This window comes from Sturnira hondurensis, unplaced genomic scaffold (assembly GCF_014824575.4).
Source record: "Sturnira hondurensis isolate 20B ecotype Veracruz unplaced genomic scaffold, ASM1482457v3 Scaffold0021795, whole genome shotgun sequence".
Lineage (NCBI taxonomy): Eukaryota > Metazoa > Chordata > Mammalia > Chiroptera > Phyllostomidae > Sturnira > Sturnira hondurensis.
Window position 1 is genome coordinate 4355239 of NW_028094426.1, and position 19191 is coordinate 4374429.

At 37.1% G+C, this 19191-nt stretch overlaps 1 protein-coding gene across 8 annotated transcripts in view; it reads left to right on the top strand.

The window, feature by feature from the left end:
- SOX5 (SRY-box transcription factor 5) overlaps positions 1-19191 on the top strand; it is a 929721-nt gene that overhangs the window by 842120 nt on the left and 68410 nt on the right. For all 8 annotated transcript variants that reach the window (XM_037033875.1, XM_037033877.1, XM_037033876.1 and 5 more), the window contains one exon: positions 12702-12848. In XM_037033875.1, coding sequence (XP_036889770.1) covers positions 12702-12848 — 147 coding nt within the window. The remainder of the gene's footprint in view (positions 1-12701; positions 12849-19191) is intronic.

The window sequence follows — 19191 nt, forward strand, 5'->3', positions numbered from 1 at the left end:
GATAACATCCATAATTTATCTCCTCTATTAATAAAATCAAATAATGCCATGAAAAGATCAATGGTAGAGGCAATCCTTTAGACCATAAAACCACATCAGTCCTATTTTTATCCACTGTCCAGTTAGAATTGGGATGTTCTCAAACTGTACTTGAAAGAAATGTGAGTTCTCCTGGAAAGGAGAAGCATAGAGGTGGAAGTACAGCTCATTATTTTTATACTAAGAAAGTACTGCACAATTGGTTTCTTAGCATCAACTGAAATGGAAAGAATTGCTTTCACTTGCTTTATTGAATAGCCTACTCTCAGTGCTTTATACTCCTGTTACCTCAAATGGTGGGTGGCCATCCCCAGCTACCTGCTCTCCTGCACACTCATACTGTTTGCTCCTCATTCTTTAAATCCACACGGACATGTTAGAAATATAGAAATATCAAGTCTAAATTTTGTAGTGTTTTCAAAAATATTCATAGTCTACCATGGTATCAAATTCCACTTTTCCTGACATTTTTCTTGGCAAGGAAGGTCGAAATGCTGGTGTCCGAGGTGTTGAAGTAAGATTCTTTTTGTGGATGTGTTGACTGAAAGAGGAATAAGTAAATGAAGGAGTAAAGAGTAAATACTATCTCCCATGTTCATGCAGGGGTGTCCAGCCCTTTGGCATCTCTGGGCCACACTGGAAGAAGAGTTGTCTTGGGCCGCACATTAAATACACAAACACTAACAAAAACCGATGAGCAAAAAATGGTTTTAAATAAATTTACAATTTTGTGTTGGGCCACACTCATAGCCATCCTGGACCACATGCAGCCCATGGGCCATAGGTTGGACACCCTGATCCAGAGCATTTGAGTCTCAGTGGGCCACTAGGTTTGCGACCTGGAGAAGCTCCTTAACTTTGGGAGGCTCCATTTTCACAACCTATAAATGGGGGTATTCATGCCTGCCCCGTAAGGTTGTTATGCAGATTAAATACCATATAAAATACTTTTAAAACAGTGATCTATCCACATGAAATTAAAGCTTGCTAATAAAATATGTAGTTAATATTTATAATTATCCAATATGTTTAAGTTTTATAATACGTAATTGCTAATTACTTATATATTTTGCTGTTCATATGTTAGGAGTACTCTTAAAAATCTAAAATATTTTTTAAAGTATAAACTTCATTGGAACTAGCTCAATATCTTTCAAGAAATACTCATTAACTAAATTAATGAGTGATGAATGAATGGCTATGTGTGCACATAGACACAACTTAAAGCCGCATTTGACCAGGATGGGTTAAAAGTGTCACCAAGTGGCTTTTCTTATTACTTACAGTAAATCCAAAGTATTGTGTTGCCTCAAACTCTATTGGATTGATATTTGAAGATATGTTGAGTTACTGGTAAAATATTGAGTTAAAGGGAAAGAGCAAAAGTTGGTTTCGGGCTTTTTGTTTCATTATAATGGCTAAAATAAACTATGGGTGATTTTATCTGAACTTTTGGTCTGTTTTTTTTTCTGATTATTTCTTTGGCATTAACAACAGCACATCTCTTGTTTCCTAAATATGAAATGATAATAACCATGTTTATTAATTAATTTGATAAAGCATGGTGTGCCATTTAAAGGAGACTTTGTGAACCTTTCATTAGTTTGTGGAAGTGGGATAGACTAGAAAAGTACATGACCAAGAGTAAGTCAATTTGACATGGATATACTTTAATGGGTAAGTTGTCCCAATTATATGAAAGGAAACGCTACTGAAAATATGGGTCCTCGACATTAATATATTTTTACTTTAAATCAGAATGACTTGATCTTCATTTTTTTAATCATCCTTTTTATTTTCAAACTGATAAAGATCAGAACTTGGTGTTTACATGCTGATTTCAACCAAATGTTGAAGTGTAGGGTCAGGAGAGGAATAAGAGATGTTCCAAATTAAAAAAAAGAGAGAGAGAGAGAGAAATGTTAAGATTTTTTTTAAAGCTAATTTGTCAGTTCACTCATTGAGTATGAACTGAATAGACTTCTAACCCTTAAAATACTTTTCTCTTTTTATTGCCTGGAATCTTAAGAGCTTTATCATTGCAGTCATAAAATGAAAATATACACCAAACCCTCAAAGGGCAAGTATGAAATTAAATTATATTTGGGCAGCTGTAACCTTTTAAAACGATCAGATTCCAGTTAATGTATTTCTTCCTGTTCCAAGTGCTGCCATGGTGTTTGATGGTGGGAAGCAGTCCAAAGGGCATTGGGAGATAATAAATTCACTGTAAATTTCACCCCAAGGCATGTCTCGATACACCAAGGCCTCCATTTAGCAAGGCTGACCTAAAACTCTTGTCACATCCAAAGGTCATTTAGGTTGGGGTTGGTGTGTCCCATCTATCTTTCCTTGATGTAAAGAGTGACAGTTGAAACAGGATTGAGCTCGTAAACAGTCATGTGAATATGAAAAAGAAGCTAGCTTTGGGGTAGCAAGGGGAATGAAGAGGGAACTACTTTTTACAGTAGGACCAGGAAGTGCTGGCTTTTGCAACGTCGGTGAAGGGTCAATGTGATCTTACAGCACCTGTCAAAGCCACCTTTAATTTGAAATGGGCATTACTTTATTTGGTTGATTTAGAATCAGTTACCTTGCTTTTATTTATATGTGTTTCCAAAGCCTGGGGTGACTTTTAATCATTGTTTTTAAGACTATTTCCAACAGTACTATTTCCAAAATAACAGTACTTCTTTCTCCCTTTAAAACGGTTCTCTTGAATTAATGTACAAAATGATCCAACACATGGAAGCAAATTAGGAGAAAAATTGTTTTAAAAAATAAAGCTTAATAGGGTACTGAAAAACAGTGAGGTTGTTCTTTTGGGGGAAAAAGTTTATTTTTATTATGTTTTTTCCATTACCATTTGTGCTCCCCATAATGTCTTCCATGTCCACCCACAGCCTCCTTGCCACAGTCCCCACACTGCTGTCCGTGTCCATGAGCTCTTTCTCTTTCTGGCTTGATCCCACCTCCCCCAACCGCACCCCCAACCCCAAGAGCTGTCAGCCTGCTCTCTGATGTTTTTCTGTTTTCCTCTTCATCATAGATATTTTTCCTGTGGTAAAGTATGCGTAACAATAAATTCATAATTTTAGTCATTTTAGGCCTTTAACTGTCTTAAATATTGTTAGATGTACAATTCAGTAGCTTTAAAATCCCTTCACAGTGTTCCCAGCACTTTGAATTCATTCTAAATGAAAAGTCTGTACCCATAAATAATGTTACCATTCCCCATTTCCCCTTCCCTCAGAATTTCTCTTCCACTTTCTGTCTCTATGACTTTGCCAATTCTAGGCACATTGTGTAAGTGGAATCATGCAATGGTTGTCCTTCTGTGTCTGACTTATTTTACTTAGCATGGTGTTTTCAAGTTTTATCTATGCTGGAGCATGTATCTCTCACTCATGCGCTTTTAAGAATGACTTTAGTTCTTTTAAGAACAATATTCACCGACAGATGTTAAAAATGTGGTTATATAAATCCCTCTCACAATAATTATAAGTAATGCATAGTGTCATGGAGATACTAGATAGCTACTGGAAAGATAGAATGAAAGATTAAAGTCTTGCAAGTCATTTGGGGAAAAAATCATTAAAAATCCTTTCATTAAGGAAGAGATTTCTTTTCACTAATAGGTTGTAAATGTCTAAAACAGTGGTTGGCATATGATAGGTGCTCATAAAGAAATTTTAAATGAATCAATAGATTTAAAGAAGAAGAGCAAACGTAACAATTGCTGATTATGTCTCTGGACGATTTGGATGATGTACAAGAAGGGTGTTCTGTGCAATTGAAAAAGAAGCCTGTTGTGATCGAAGGAGCTAGTGAAAGTCAAAACACATTGCAAATGCAAGGTGCTAGTAGAGTGCATTTTGTTATTTTAATTTATTTAAGAGTAATGTGTGACTTGGGTTGTGCAAATGGCTCCTCTTTAAATATCTCTGTCTTATTCTGTTTAAATGCTCTAGAAAAACCAAGTTTAGTGACTATGCATTGTATCCAAATATAGATTTTTTAAAGATATGATTAAGTTCTTAGTGTGAACTATATGGGAAAGAACAAATATTAAATTAAGAATGAGACTCAGAATGTTGAAAATTATATATACAGATTTATTCTACAATTGATTTTGAATCAATTTTAAATCATGTAAGAAAAAGTGATTAGGTAGATGCTATTCCGGTTGAAAGCAGGTTGCAGGTGAACCAAACCCTTTCAATCTCCTTATTGTGTCTAGACTAATCTTGTGGAAATGCAGATCTAATTATGTCATCCCTCTTCTTAAGCTGTTAGAGCTTCCCATCTACCTTGCCAGCCACCCCCCTGCCCCCCATGGAACCTCACTGGCCTCCTTCCAATGCCCTGTGCTTGTCATGTTCTCTGCCACCACAAGGATGTTCTGCCAGTACTTTCTCCTGTCCTGTGTGTGCAGTTACTTTTACTTGAACTAATTGTATTTATAGGGAAGCCTTTCCTCATTTGCCTGAGCACATTATAGCTCTGTCTTGCATGTTCTTACAACACTGTGAATTGAGAAGAAAACCAAACTGAAACATTTTTTTTTACTTACAATAGCCAAGGGGAAGGAGGATAAAAATGCCAGGAAGAGCGTCCTCGGGAATACTTGTCACTTCCTGTCCTAAATCTGTGATAATATGGTTTTTATCAGATGTATTGTTAGAATTGCCCTCCCCAGACTTGTCCTGAAGTCACAAAATCATTTGGACAAATGATTTTTACTCCCTCTGTTCTTCAATGTCCTCCTCCACAAAATAAGAATAGTATCTATTTTCTAAGGTTGTCCAGAAGGCATATACCATGTCAGGTATGGCACAGACCTGACACACAATTAGCTCTTTGGTTGTCAGCTATTATGGTTATTTTTGCTGTGGTTGTTCTTATTCTGCGTCCATATTTCTCTTGAAATTTAGACTAATGTTTCTTAATTTATGTACTCAAATAATCAACACTAATGTTACTATGCAATGTTTTCTTAATCTTAAAAGTTTACAGTGAAAAAAATGAGGGGGAAATCCATTGGAAGAAGTAGTTTTCATTTTCACCCGTCATATGTGGTGTCTGTTAGTACCAGCAGTAAAACAGAACTAAGGCAGAACGTCCTGAATGGCTATGTGCTTTCTTCAGGGAGAGTAGAGTTCTGTCGCCTGATTCAAGAGTAAACTCTTGCAGCCTAAACTTAGGTCTTGGAAGTTATCATCAACTCAGAGTTTGGGGATCCTTTCTATTTTCACCGATCGGTGGGCAAGGGAATCCCAGTTCACACAGAGACGTGGCTACCCATGTGGCAAGTTTATATGGCATAGACTAGAAAGGAGAACTATCAGGGATACTTAGATTTCTGAAAAAAAAAAAAAAAACTAGTTGATTACCTGTGGGAAGTTATGGAACCACTGCAAGCCTTCGTTTCCTCCCCTGAGCAGAGTTGTTATGGCGATCCCTATAGCGGCAAGCTGACTTCTAGATTGGCCCTGAGAATCACTGAGAAAATTGTGGCTCTTATTTTCTCTCCCTTACACGCACCTTATATTTTCAAGAATCCAGAATCATGTATTCTGGAAGTGAGTCTGATTTTTATAATATGCAAAATAATGTGTAGCCCGACCTAATATGAATTTGCAATTTATTTTTATATTGAGAAAAATGCCATTACTAATACTGGGAAGACTATTACCACCACCCCCCCCCCCCACACACACAATCTATTGGGATAAACTGAATAATAATTTCACAATTGTGAACTTAGGCAAAGGTAAGTGTTTGCTTTAAAAATCTTCCTCATTATGCTCAGCTTTCCTGTTTTAAAAGATGAGTATTCAGTAACAAGAGAACACCCCCCCAACCCCACCCAGTATACAAGCATTTCTCTTCTTATTGTTACTTTGAAAGGAATTTCAGCAGTTTTTTTTTACTCTCCCATAAATAACACTAATTAGAGATATGAGTATAGTAACTGATATGTAAAGATTTGAAGAGCTCCGCCGCGAGTGTCCTTCTTACCTTGCCAAATGGAGATGTATTTACTGGTTGGTGACCTCAGGAATAAATGCAGTGTTCCTCCTCCCACGGTCATGAACAGCAAGTCTGGAGCGGCATAAAAAGGGTCAATCGAATAGGTCATACATCATATGGGGAGGCAGATGTTAGAACATATTGTAATGGATTACTGTGCGGTACACGGAGATGGCTTGTGGAATAGAAAAACAGGGCGGGAGGGAGGGAGAGAAGGAGAGATAACTATCAGTTGGTGTTTTCGTGCATGACTCTCGCAAATAGATCTGGTTCTTTATGGAACTGCTTCAATTATAAAAGTCAAAATGTTTTTTTTTTCTTAGCTTTTCAAGATTTATTGGTATGTAAAAAAGTGAAGAAAGCCTTTTAATCCAGTACAATCGAAGTGTTCCTTATGCATGTACTTTGGTATCTGTAATATAACAGAAACACCATGACAGCATCATACCTGTGAAATAGGTCTTAAGATTTAAGGTCAAAATATATTCTTGAATTTTTAGCAGGGGCCCATTTTCACTCCCTCTCAACACTCTGCTCCTAACTGATAGCCCAGCATTCCAAGTTTCACAGTGAGTGAGACTGAATTTGGAATAAAATATTAAAGTTGGCCTGTGTATTATTAATATTTGATGATTGTAGCTATACAGAGATGGCATTATGGCTTCCTATGGCTTTTTAAAAAAATTACAGTTTACGTGCAACATAATTTTTATTAGTTTCAGATGTGTATAGCCTAGTGGTTAGACAACCGTCTCCTTCACAAAGTGATCCCCCTGATATTCCCAGTACCTACTTGGCACTCTGTAGCTTTTTAATGGCAAAACTGTACTACAGCCAGACATAATATTTTATTTCATTCCAGCTTTTCCAAGAAATATCACCCAGGAGTGATATACATACATATATGCGGAGGGGTGGGTCATGACAGTATTAGTTTCTGCCTTTGAGCCCCTATCAGAGACCCCCTTATTTCCTCAGACACGTTTTTCACAGGCACACCTGTCTTCTCTGAAGGCAGAGCACTCGTTTTCTGAAGTTGGTAACTCTGATTTTTCCCCTGTGGCTTGTCCTCCACGGTCTTGAACTTGTCGCTGGATATCAGCTGATCATCAGCCTTTTGGAGGTTTTGTCCACTCAGGTCACTTTCCTGCATAACCTGCTTTTGAAACTCCTGTATTCCTATAGCTCCAACTTGTTCATTTTTTAAATTATGCCCCATCGATATGGCTTCCTCCATTTGGACAAATCTGAGTTTACTTACTTTGTCAGTTTGTTATATTTTTTGCTCTCAAGTTGCCTTAAGAATTGTGCCCAAATACGAAAGATCCTCAATCTTCTATGTTGTATATACCTGCTTGAACTTGCCCCTCCAAGTGACTGGACAGTCCCTGGGTTGCCCAGACCTCTACTCCTTTCACTCCCTTGGGATAAACTCCTCAGGTGGAACTTTAAATTGGAGAAGTGAAAACTCTTACCAAGTTCCCCCGGGGCCTTTCTTCAGTCATCTTCTCCCATGGTTTGTGCTACAGCCTCCAAAGCAGCAAGAGAAATGCTCCACTCCTCCAGCCCCCACCTCACTTCTATGGGCTAATCACCAAGGAGGCTAGGAGAGAATTCTAACCATCTTCTCCCAGCTCTGTCTCCCTGTCAGCTCTGTCTGATCTTCATTTTTTTCCCCAGCAGTCACCTTAGTGGTTAGCAAAAGTCATCAACTTTTTGAGCTCATGTTGGCATGTTAGTAAATTCCTTGATGGGTACAAGTGCTAACATTCTGTCGATGATGTCGACATGGAGGTTTCTTTCACTTTTTGGCTGTTGTGACTAATGCTGTTCTGGGTGTGGGTGTACAGATATCTGTTCCCGTCCCTGCTTTCCATTATTTTGGATATATACCCAGAAGTGGGATTGCTGGATCATATGATAATTCTGTTTAATTTTTTTATGAATTGCCATACTGTTTTCCATAGCAGCTGCAACATTTTACATTCTCAATGGCAATACACAAGGGTTGCAATTTCTCCACATCTTTGCCAACTTTTGTTATTGTCTGGTGGGTTTTTTAAAAATTTTTGCTTTTTAATAATAGCCATCCTATTGTGAAATGGCATCTTGTGGTTTTCTTTGCATGCAGGTATTTTGAAGGTATGTTTGTCAAGACAGGAGAATGAAACATACTTGATTTGTAAAATTTAATTCTTTATAAATTTGGCATGTGACTTTCTATGTGCACCTTTGCCCTGGGATCCAGTAAATGTAAGGCCTATCTTTTTTTACAATATAGTTGAATAACATCAAAAGTATATATTTGAATATTTTTACAATATATTTGTAAGGGAGTTGCTTTGATAATTTTCTCTGAAGAAATGTTGTGAAAACTAATGGGCAAAGCAAATTTATTCACATTGAAACATACTGATATGTTTTGAAAGATTTTCTCCAGTACATTAGTTTCTCTTTAAACTCCACATTTAAGTTACATTAAGTAGTTGAAATTAAGCCATAAAGATAACACTTACAGAGCCTTGAAATTGTTTTCTGGAGTTTTTCCTTACAAATGTTATTTTTGTCCTTTCCCTTAAAAAAACAAACAAATGCTTTTCTTACACATTACATCTAACCTATATCATAAAATTAGAAGTGCATGTGTACCTATTTTAAAAATCATAATAAAGGTCAATGCACACATTTAAAATTTTTTAATCTAAGTGGTTAACATGGTGAATATATATTACTTTTATTGCCAGATTTAGTCCTTACACTTAAAAAACAAAATCACCAGCCATTTCTATGAGTGTGTTTGCACTTCATGGTGATATTAATCAGGGAGATTTTAGCTCTTTTTAACTCTAATGTTATTTTTGAAAATTTAGGTCTCCATGTGTTTGCTTGCTCAAGAGATTAGAAGTCACACTAATTTCCTAGTAAGGGCTTTCTTGATCACCAAAGGTGATAAAGGAATTGAACTTCCAGGCCTATACCTATTTAAGTTATTAAATTAAAGCAGCCTCATTGGTTTTATGGATTAAAAAATAAAAATGTGTAAAATTTGCCCTGGCTGGTGTGGCTCAGTTGGTTGGAGTGTCATCCCACAGAACAAAATGTCCCACAATTCCCGGTCAGGGCACATACCCAGGTTGTGGGTTCGATCCCCAGTCTGGGCACATTCAAAAAGGCAATCGATCAATATTTCTCTCTTACATCAATATCTCTCTTCCCTGCCCCCGCCGCCCATCCATCTCTATCTCTATGTCCATTTCTCTCTCTAAAAAGCCATGAAAAATGTCTTCAGGTGAGGATAAAAAATATGTAAAATTTATTTAGCATCACAGTATACCTCTTTTCTCTCTCTGTTAGGTATTAGTGTTGGATATGAGATATCATTTGGAGAAAATAATTCTACTTATAAAAATAATTTTAATTAACTCAGCAAAAACAATATTAAATGTTTTTTTCATTCTGTCAGCACTGTCCATTCTGACAATGGCAATGTACAAATTCACAAATTTTCCTCAAGAATCGGTATGTTTTAACATATAGCATTTAGGAAAGACAACATTTTCACTCATATTTTTAATGTTCTTTTTTTTGTTTTCTTTAATTGCTTTTTGTACCCAGCTCTCCTATCTGATGTAAAGTTGGAGACATGGGGAAGAGACATGTGGGGTGTGGGGGAAAAGGGGGTGAGGACAAAGGGAGAGGGGTGGGCCTGACTTATTGTGCACTGTTTGCTCATTAAACGATGAATGTCCCTGTCTGTCAGCCATGGTTGCATCAGGGAGAGATGAGGCCGTTGGATCAAAGCACATACTGTCATATGCTACTGACTCCTGAGTAATTGTCCAAATTGAGTGTCAGTCCTTTCACCTGGGCCTTTATTCAATTTTTTTTCACATGAAAGGAACACCTGATCATAGATTCCAGTTCAAATGGAAAAGTAAGCTTTGACCTAAGCAATAAAAAAGGATTCCCAAAATAGTTTACATCTACTAAATAACTTTACTAAGTAATAAATATTTAAGATTCAGTAATAATGTGTATCCATTTATCAGAAATAAGGCACTTCTCATTTGTCTTTTGCAAAATATTTAAGAATATCTATATGCTTAAAGTCATGGTTTCATCGTCTTTTCAAAACATATTTTTCTAGTAATCTTACCATTTTTTCCTGTTAATAATTCCAAATTGATTTATTCACTTGATATTAAGATTATGGCTATAATGAGTATACTAAACTATATTTGTTTTTATGCTGATTTGATTTTGAAATTAATTTTCTTTGTCCTTTTTAAGTAAATGAAATGAATGAGTGAATGATGAGCTTTATCAAATCACAAGTAAACCTTTTTTCTAATTCCTCAAATAGTAAAACAATGTCAAATTCTCTCCAAATTTTAAAATTTGTATAGATACTATTAGTATTAAATATTAACTAGGTCCTGGAAATGTAGTTTTGTTAAAAATAAATTATATTATTTTATGCAGTTCATTTCTGCCTTTATTCATTTCTTCTTTTCCTTGTTTCCAAGATGTTCTGAGAAAACATTAAATAATAAACATAATCCCTGCCTTCAAGGAGTTCACTCGTCACAAATGAATGGTTTGAGGGAATAAATAGTGATAGATATTTTCATCACTTCTAATGCTTTGATGCCGCATGCTCCAGATGGCAATTAAGCACTAGGCTAGTAGCCAATAGGAGAAGTTGTGTTTTTAGCAATTTGGGGAAAATAACTTATTAGGGAGAAGTGGCAGAAATTTACTATCTCAAGGAATCAACAAAACAGTCTATCTTAGAATTTAAATAGGCTGTTTTATGAAATTTCTCCACCCTTAGCACTGAAAAGTAATAAACACTAGCTTAGAATATCTGAGTGAAATGTTACCTTTGTAAGAAGATACAGTTGTATCTTACTGGTTAAAAGTTATGTTATCCAAGTACAATTGTTCTCTTTTCCCCAAATTAGCAATTGATTGATTTATACAAATTAGTTAGTACTATTATGTGTACTAACTAGTTCAAGTTAAAATAGCTGTGCTTTACCGTCCCATCAGACGTTTTTGGACCCTGCACTGGATCGCTGCAGCTCAGCGCCCGGAATGCCCGCTAATGAGCTGTAGGTCCGCTGTCAGCCTAGCTGTGCTTCGGTGCGCATGTGCGTGCCGCGGAGAAAGCGCTGAGTAGGTCTGGCTGTGCTGAATACAGTTCCTGCTCCTGTTACAGACACAGTACATCATGCTCATAATATTTAAAGAAGTACTTCATGAGCTATATTTTAGAGGAAGACCATGATGGGATGGTTCTAGCATTTTTACTATCACAATGTAAAATTATAAGAAAATTTCTCTGATGTCTTCCTTTTTCAAAAAAGGAAAAATGCATGTATATATACACATATATTTGTTTTGTCTACCTCACGAAGATAATCCAATGACTACATACGTGAATGTGAACGTACGACAGGTGAATGCTTTAGTGCATTAAATCTATGAAATGAAGACTTCATATAAATTACACAATTCATCCTGTTCTCCTTCTTTTTCCTTTTCTGAAGTTAATATAATTTGGAATTATTTTTCCCTCTTCATTGTCACAACTGTAACTTTTCAACGTAAGTTATCACTAAAATGATCACTGGTTATTTTGATAACCTCATAACTAATAATCTTGCTTTATCTTTAGTTAAAAACAACCTACATATTGCTCTCAAACATTCAGTGGCTTCCTCTTGTTTACATATTAAATCTAAAATAATGTGACTGTATTTCAAGCTTTTCTATAAGGTGAACTAAGCCTACATATCCAGTCCTGTTTTATTCTGCTCAGGCCGTGCACTTCTCAGGCCGTGCACTTCTCAGGCCATGCACCTTTCTACCGCCTCCTCTAAACTACTCACTGCTCCACAGTGTCCCATTCTCCCTTTGCGACATCTAGCTCACTCCTGCTCTTGTGCCTTTCTTTACATTAATCTCCCTTTATAGAAGGAAAACGATTTAAAAATCACAGGTTTACACAGTATTTCTTAAAACCTGAATCCTCAAGATAGTTTCAGGTTTGTCTGTGTTTACAGATTATGAGATAAAGTGGACTTCTGATAAATATCACAGTTTTTATCAGCCTAGGTAGACTGACCAGATAATGTTCTTCAATACTCTCTTTCTGGTCCCTCTTAATAGCTTTTTTAACGTCTACACAATTAACAATCACACACCAAAAATTGTTACAGATACTCATTTCAGCAAGTCAAAAAAAGAAGTTACCAAACTTGAACCATGAATATAAAAGTTACTTTGTATATGAAAATGCATTCTTTTTAACATGATGAGTAAAACTTAAAATACAACAAAAAGAGGTCTAGACCAAAGGATGACATACCTGCCTTCCAGAGACATTGGGAATGAGTAAATATGGACGAGTGTTATTTGCTTGGACTCTCTGGACATACCAATGCTGAAGTAAGTCATGGAAGTGTAGGTGACAGCTTTTTTCTTAAAATATTCCAATGCACTGAGCAAAAATACCCATAGGAAAAATGCCACATCGGATAAGGTACTTTCTGAGGGGTGCATTGATTTTTTATTACTGATGGTCTTTTTTATGTTCCCCTTCTCTCTCTCTCTTTCTTCTATAGCAGTTATATGCTGCCCAGCTAGCTGCAATGCAGGTCTCTCCAGGAGGAAAGCTCCCAGGCATACCCCAAGGCAACCTTGGTGCTGCTGTATCTCCTACCAGCATTCACACAGACAAGAGCACAAACAGCCCACCACCCAAAAGCAAGGTACCCTTTTCAAGAAGCTACATGGCTTGTCATTTAGAGTTGTATTTTTAAGTGATATTTGTTGAATATCTGATATGTGCCAGCAACTGGGTTAACTGGGTCTTCAAGTGGATGAGAGTCTAGTAGGATCAGTGAAATGTGTGTATAAATTTATATGCATACATTTAGTTATCCATTTATTCTATGGACATGCATTGATAGCTAAAGTAAGAAATGTGAGTAATACAAAGAGTTATAAGGTAGGTGTTTTGTACCTAAGTAGCTTATAGTGTGATCAAATATAGATATCCATTCTCTATGATAAAGTCCTATAAGAGTTACAGATAAGGTGCTTTCGGCGTTATTGGGACAAACAGATTATCTTCAGTGAGTCATCCTGGGGAGGGATTCCCAAAGGGAGGGCAACTGAAATAGAACTTAAAATATGATTAAAGCACACAGCAAATGTTTAATTTACATATAAGTAACTATTATAATGCATTACCACTATATATATATATATGAGTGATATATATATATATATATATATATATATATCACTCATCCAATGGGGTTATCATGTAAAGATATGAGGATAATAATAGAGTCACAAGTAAGACTGTTTAAAATTTGTTTTGTTTTAGAAGCTAAGCAGGAAATATTTTCTGAGAGAACATGAAAAAAGATCAGGGGAATTTTAAATAATGTGTTTCTTTTTTAAAAAATTATGTTCTATTGATTATGCTATTACAGTTGTCCCAGTTTTCCCCCTTTGCCCGCATACTCCCTACTCCCTTAGGCAATCGCCACAGCAATGCTCATTTCCATGAGTCCTGTGTATCAGCTCTTCGGCTACTCCATTTCCTCCATTGTGCTGTATACTGTCAAGGCTATTCTGTAACTACCTATTTGTACTTCTTCTTTTTTTTTTTAATTCTTGTTCAAGTACAGTTTTCTGTCTTATATTCCCAGCCCTGCCCCCGCAGTGCTCCCCACCTCCCTCCCATTTCCGCCCCCCACCTTAGTTACTGTCCGTGTGTCCTTTATACCTATTTGTACTTCTTAATCCCCTCACCTCCTCATCTGTTCCTCCATATTCCTCCCATCTGGCAACCATCAAAACATTCGCTGTATCCATGGTCTTGTCTCTGTTTTTGTTGTTTGCTTACTTTGTGTTTTAGATTCAATTTGTTGATAGATAAATATTTATTGCCACTACATTTTTTATGGTTTTGATCCTATTTTTCTTAAATAAGTCCTTTTAACATTTCCTATAATAATGGTTTGGTGATGATGAATTCCTTTAGTTTTTTTCTTGTCTGGGAAGCTCTTTATCTGCCCTCGGATTCTAAATGACAGCTTTGCAGGGTAGGGCAATCTTGGCTGTAGTTCCCTGACTTTCATGACTTTGAATATTTCTTTCCAACCCGTTCTAGTTCGCAAAGTTTATTTTTGAGAAATCAGCTGACAGTCTTAAGAGATTTCCCTTGTAGGTAACTAACTTCTTTTTTCTTGTTGCTTTTAAGATTTTCTCTTTATCTTTAACCTGTGGCATTTTAATTATGATGTACCTCAGAGTGGGTCTCTTCACACCCATCTTATTTGGGACTCTCTGTGCTTCCTGGACTTGCATGTCTATTTCCTTCACCAAATTAAGGAAGTTTTCTTTCATTATTTTTTCAACTAGATTTCCAGTTTCTTGCTCTTTCTCTTCTTCTTCTGGCACCCCTATGATAAGATTGTCGAACCTCTTGAAGTTGTCCCAGAGGCTGCTTATAATATCCTCATGTGTGGGAGATTCTTTTTTTTTCTTCTTGTTGTTCTGATTGGTTGCTTTTTGCTTCCTGTGTTTCAAATCACTGAATTCATTCTCAGCTTCATCCACTCTACTGTTGTTTCCCTGTAAAATATTCTTTATTTCAATTAGTACATCCTTCCTTCTGAATGGATCTTTTTTATGCTATTTAGGTCCTCACTCACTCAGTTCCTTGAGCATCCTTATAACCAGTGTCTTGAACTCTGCATTTGATAGGTGGTTTATCTCCATTTTTTTAGTTCTTTTTCTGGAGTTTTGATCTGTCCTTTTATCTGGGCCATATTTCTTTGTCTGTTCCTTTTAGCAGCTTCTCTGTGTTTGTTCCTATGTATTAGATAGAGCTGTTATGACTTCCTGTCTTGGTATCCTGGCCTAAAGTAGTAGGTGAACTGTAGGGTCAGTGGCACATCCACCTTCACCTCCCAGTCTGGGAACTTGAGGTGCACCCTTTCTGTGGGCTGAGTATCCCTTCCTCTTGTACTTGAGCCTTGGTGGCTGTTGGCAGATCAATGGAAGGGATTTACCAAGGCCAGTCAGCTGCAAGGATTGCCTGTGATCACTGACCACCAACCCCCTCCCTCCATGGAGACCCAGCTGTGCAAAGGGCAGGATCATGGTGCTCCAACATGGTCTGTAGCTGTCCACTGGGTATGTTGGCCCTGGGATTTCCTGGGTGGTACAGGCCAAGGTCAGCCCCCACCTGTGTTTTGCCTGGGGCCACCCTGCCTGAGCTATAAAGCAATCTGAGATGGCTGCTACTTGTGCTGAGTTTGAAGATTGCCAGGCTAAGCTAAACTATGAATCTAGGCTCTCACTGGTTAACAACCACACCTAAAACAAAAACAAACCAAGAGGACAGCTAGATCAGGAGTGGAACCATAGAAATGAAGAACACATGGAGGGTTAGAAACAGGGGGGTGGGAGGGGGAGAAGGGGGGAGAAGGCACAGAAAATAGCATAGATGGTAGGTAGAAAATAGATAGGGGGGAGGGCGAGAATAGTGGGAGAAATATAGAATCCAAAGAACTTGAGACACGTGGTTATAAACTAAGGGGGGTAGAATGGTGGGGGAGGGAGGGTGCGGGTGGAGGGGATTGAAGGGGGGGAATAGAACAACTGTAATGGTATAATCAATAAAATATATTTAAAAATAAAATAAAATAAAATAAAAAACAAAAAAAAATAAACTATGAATCTAGGCTGGCTGCTGCTAGTGCTGGGCCTGGGGCCACTTTTCGAGAGGTACAGCAGAATGGGACTCACTGAGGCTGGCTCTTGTTTGAGAGAATTTAGAAAGTTGTGAAAAAATGAACCAAGACCAGCCATTCAGCCTGCTTTTCTGATAGAAAAGCAGCTTAGGTGGGCCTGACATAAGTTGGGTGGGACAAAGCCTCTGGGGATCTCCAGGGTGGGGCAGTGTTAGCCAGGTTGATGGAGTCTTAGACATGGCACCAGCAGGCCAGCTCTGTAGCTCTGTAGGGGGAGGGTTCAAAAAAGGGACAATGGCCTCTGCCCATCTTTCTGTCTGGGAGAAAGATATACCCCTACTTTTGCCTTGATGCCAGACACTTCAGTCCCTCCCTGTATGCCACTGGTGCCTTTCCAGCTACTACCCTAGTGCTGGAGCTCAGAAGCAGTGGGTCTGAGTTAGTCTGTGTAGGCTCCTTAAGAAGAACTGCTTGGGACTCCAGAACTTTCTACTACTGACTCATCTCCACTAGTTTTTGCAGCCAGAAGTTATGGGGACTTATCTTCCTGGCACTGGAACCCTGGGCTGGGGGCCATGGTGTGGGGCTGGGACTCCTCGCTCCCAAGATATCCCTCCCAAATTTTTATCTACCACATGTGGATGTGGGACCAGCCCATTGCACATCTCTACCAGTCTGTATAGATGTGGTTTCTTTAATTTTGTAGTTTTCAGACTTCCATTCAACTCAATTTCTGACAGTTCTGAGTGATGGCCGTTCTCTATTTTAGTTGTAATTTTGATGTGGTTGTACAAGGAGGTGAGCCATGTTTATCTATGCCACCATCTTGACCAGAAGTCAATAAATTGTTTCTTGACTTAGAAGAAGAGGCATGCAGAAAAATGTATTTGATTTTTTGTGTGTTTATGGAGACCTTATACATTAGATGACATATGACTATATTAAATTTTATGGGTCAATTAAAAGAGTAACCATAAAGTAGCTTTCCTGAGAATACTGAAGGAAATAATCACAAATATTTTCTGACTGTTAGGAAAAGTTAAGTAGAAATCTGACACAGTAATGTACCCTCAAAATAAAAGTTTTGTCTTTTGCTGAATTACCTAGAAAATTGCTTCTGTTTTTCATTTCATCAAAGCCATGCTGAAATGTCTAAAGAGTAACAGTTTAAGAATATTCACAAGAGTTTAAAAATACACAGAGTAAAAATAGAAAATATTGAAAAAGAGAAAAATTCAAAGAATTTTTTAACCTCTTGTGCTCTAACAGATCCCTTTCACAGTTAACCAGAGAGTGAATGGGGAAAGAAAAGAGATCAGTTTGGAAAGTGCACTCCAACCTCTATCTTCTCAAAACTCCAAACCCCTTTGCTGTACTATTAAGAGATAAATATACTTGGAAGTGTAACGTAACCTGGGAAAGGACCTTAGAAGTTGATTCAACAGCAGTGAGTGCAGCTATTTACTACAGATTATTGCACACACTCCTGACATTGGGAAATACACATGTGCCACTTCTAAGGTCTTTTTCAGCCCCGTAATGGACCTTGCATGTTGAGTGCTTAATATATACCTAAGGCCTGGTCTGCTTTTCTTTATAATGACAGCAGAACATATTTTTTTGAGTTACAATTTACATTCAGTATTATCCTGTATAAGTTTCAGATGTACAAAAAGCACCCAGAAAATCCTGTACTTTTCAGAGTGGCCCCCTGATACTTCCAGCACCCACCCAGCCACCCCCCCACAGTCCTCATGACTCTGTTGTCTCTTTGTGTCCTGTGCTGTAACCCACGTCTTTGTGCCTGTTTTGTACCTATCAGTTGGTGCTGCTTAGTCCCTTCACCTCTTTCACCCAGTTCCCCTGCTCCCCTCCCTGCCTCCCTTCTGACAACTGTCAGTCTGAAACGTTCATTTTCTAAAGCTTGGCAATAATTATAACATTCAGTCAGTAAAATTTAATTTGAAAGCACTGATATGGTGGTGTCTTAGGGACCAGCAGTTTTAACATAGTGCATATACAGGCCAACTCTGAGTAAAATAAATAGTTGTAGCAGTGTAGTCATCGTCACACACAAATAACCATGTGAGGTATTATTAATGTTTTCTACATGTAATAATATCATTCTGTATCATGCCTTAGAGTGATGCTTTACATTAGGACCTTTTTTGTTTTTCGATTACAGTTTGCATTTAATATTATTTTGTATATGGCATTTTGTTTTAGGATTTATCATTTATAAAGTTTTATCATTAATGTCTTCTCCCCAAATCACTTAAGCATGAAACTTTGGATGTTAGCCTTATCCATTTATGCATTCATCCATCCATCCATTCGTTCATCCATTCAGACACTTATTGAGCAATTGCTACAATGTTGCTTTTTTTAGGTAACCATGGCACATATAAAAGTAACTGAATTTTTGCTTTGCCAAAATGAGGATGCTGCTTTATATACTATGTGCTTCTAGACACTCATAGAACTTTACAGTATAGTACTAAGTATAGAGACTGACTATTTAAATAATGTTAAAATTCTGGCACATATCCTGGTTTCATATACCTACACGTATCTAGTACTAGAGAAAAATGTGTTGTTTTTATAGCTATGATCATACAAATTTAACAAATATATTTATACTTTATTTTTAAGGTTCTTAATTTTGAATATGAGCCCTCATAAGTTTTCTATCATATAAAATTTAGTATAGCTGTAGACATTATATGTCCTTCCATCTGCAATTATTGTAAAAAACATAAAAAAGTTTAACCACAAATAAAGCGCCTTTTCTTAAGTAACAACTGCAATTTACTGGAAATGTATCCTTTCTTTGTTAGGTATCCTCTAGCACACTGTCTACGCAATTATCGTCAGAGAAGATGTCCTAAAAGTGCTTGTGTTTCAGCTCAGCAGTAAAGTTTAGTGGGTTAGAAATGGCCTAATAAATACTAACATTGTCATTTTGGTGAAGAAAATGGCCAAAAATAAATAAAACCAACAGTAAATAAAAGAAGGCATGAAATTGACATTTATACATAGCATAATAAATGTTTTCAGTTCACAAGATATTTTACTTCTATATAATAATAATTTAATATTATATTTATATTTTATACAATTAGTTATAAATGTCCTGGGGGTATTTTCTGTATGATTTATTAGTGCATTTTCCTGTCTGTCTTATATATTGTAGAAGTGTTTTCTTAAAGGGCTTTCTGTTGTCTGCATGCATTCCCAGCATAAGCCAAATTCATGGTTTACATTGAAAGTACATTTATTGTTTGGGACAATGGACTTGTAAGCCACATCCAGGTGATGCTATAAGGAAAATGATCTTATT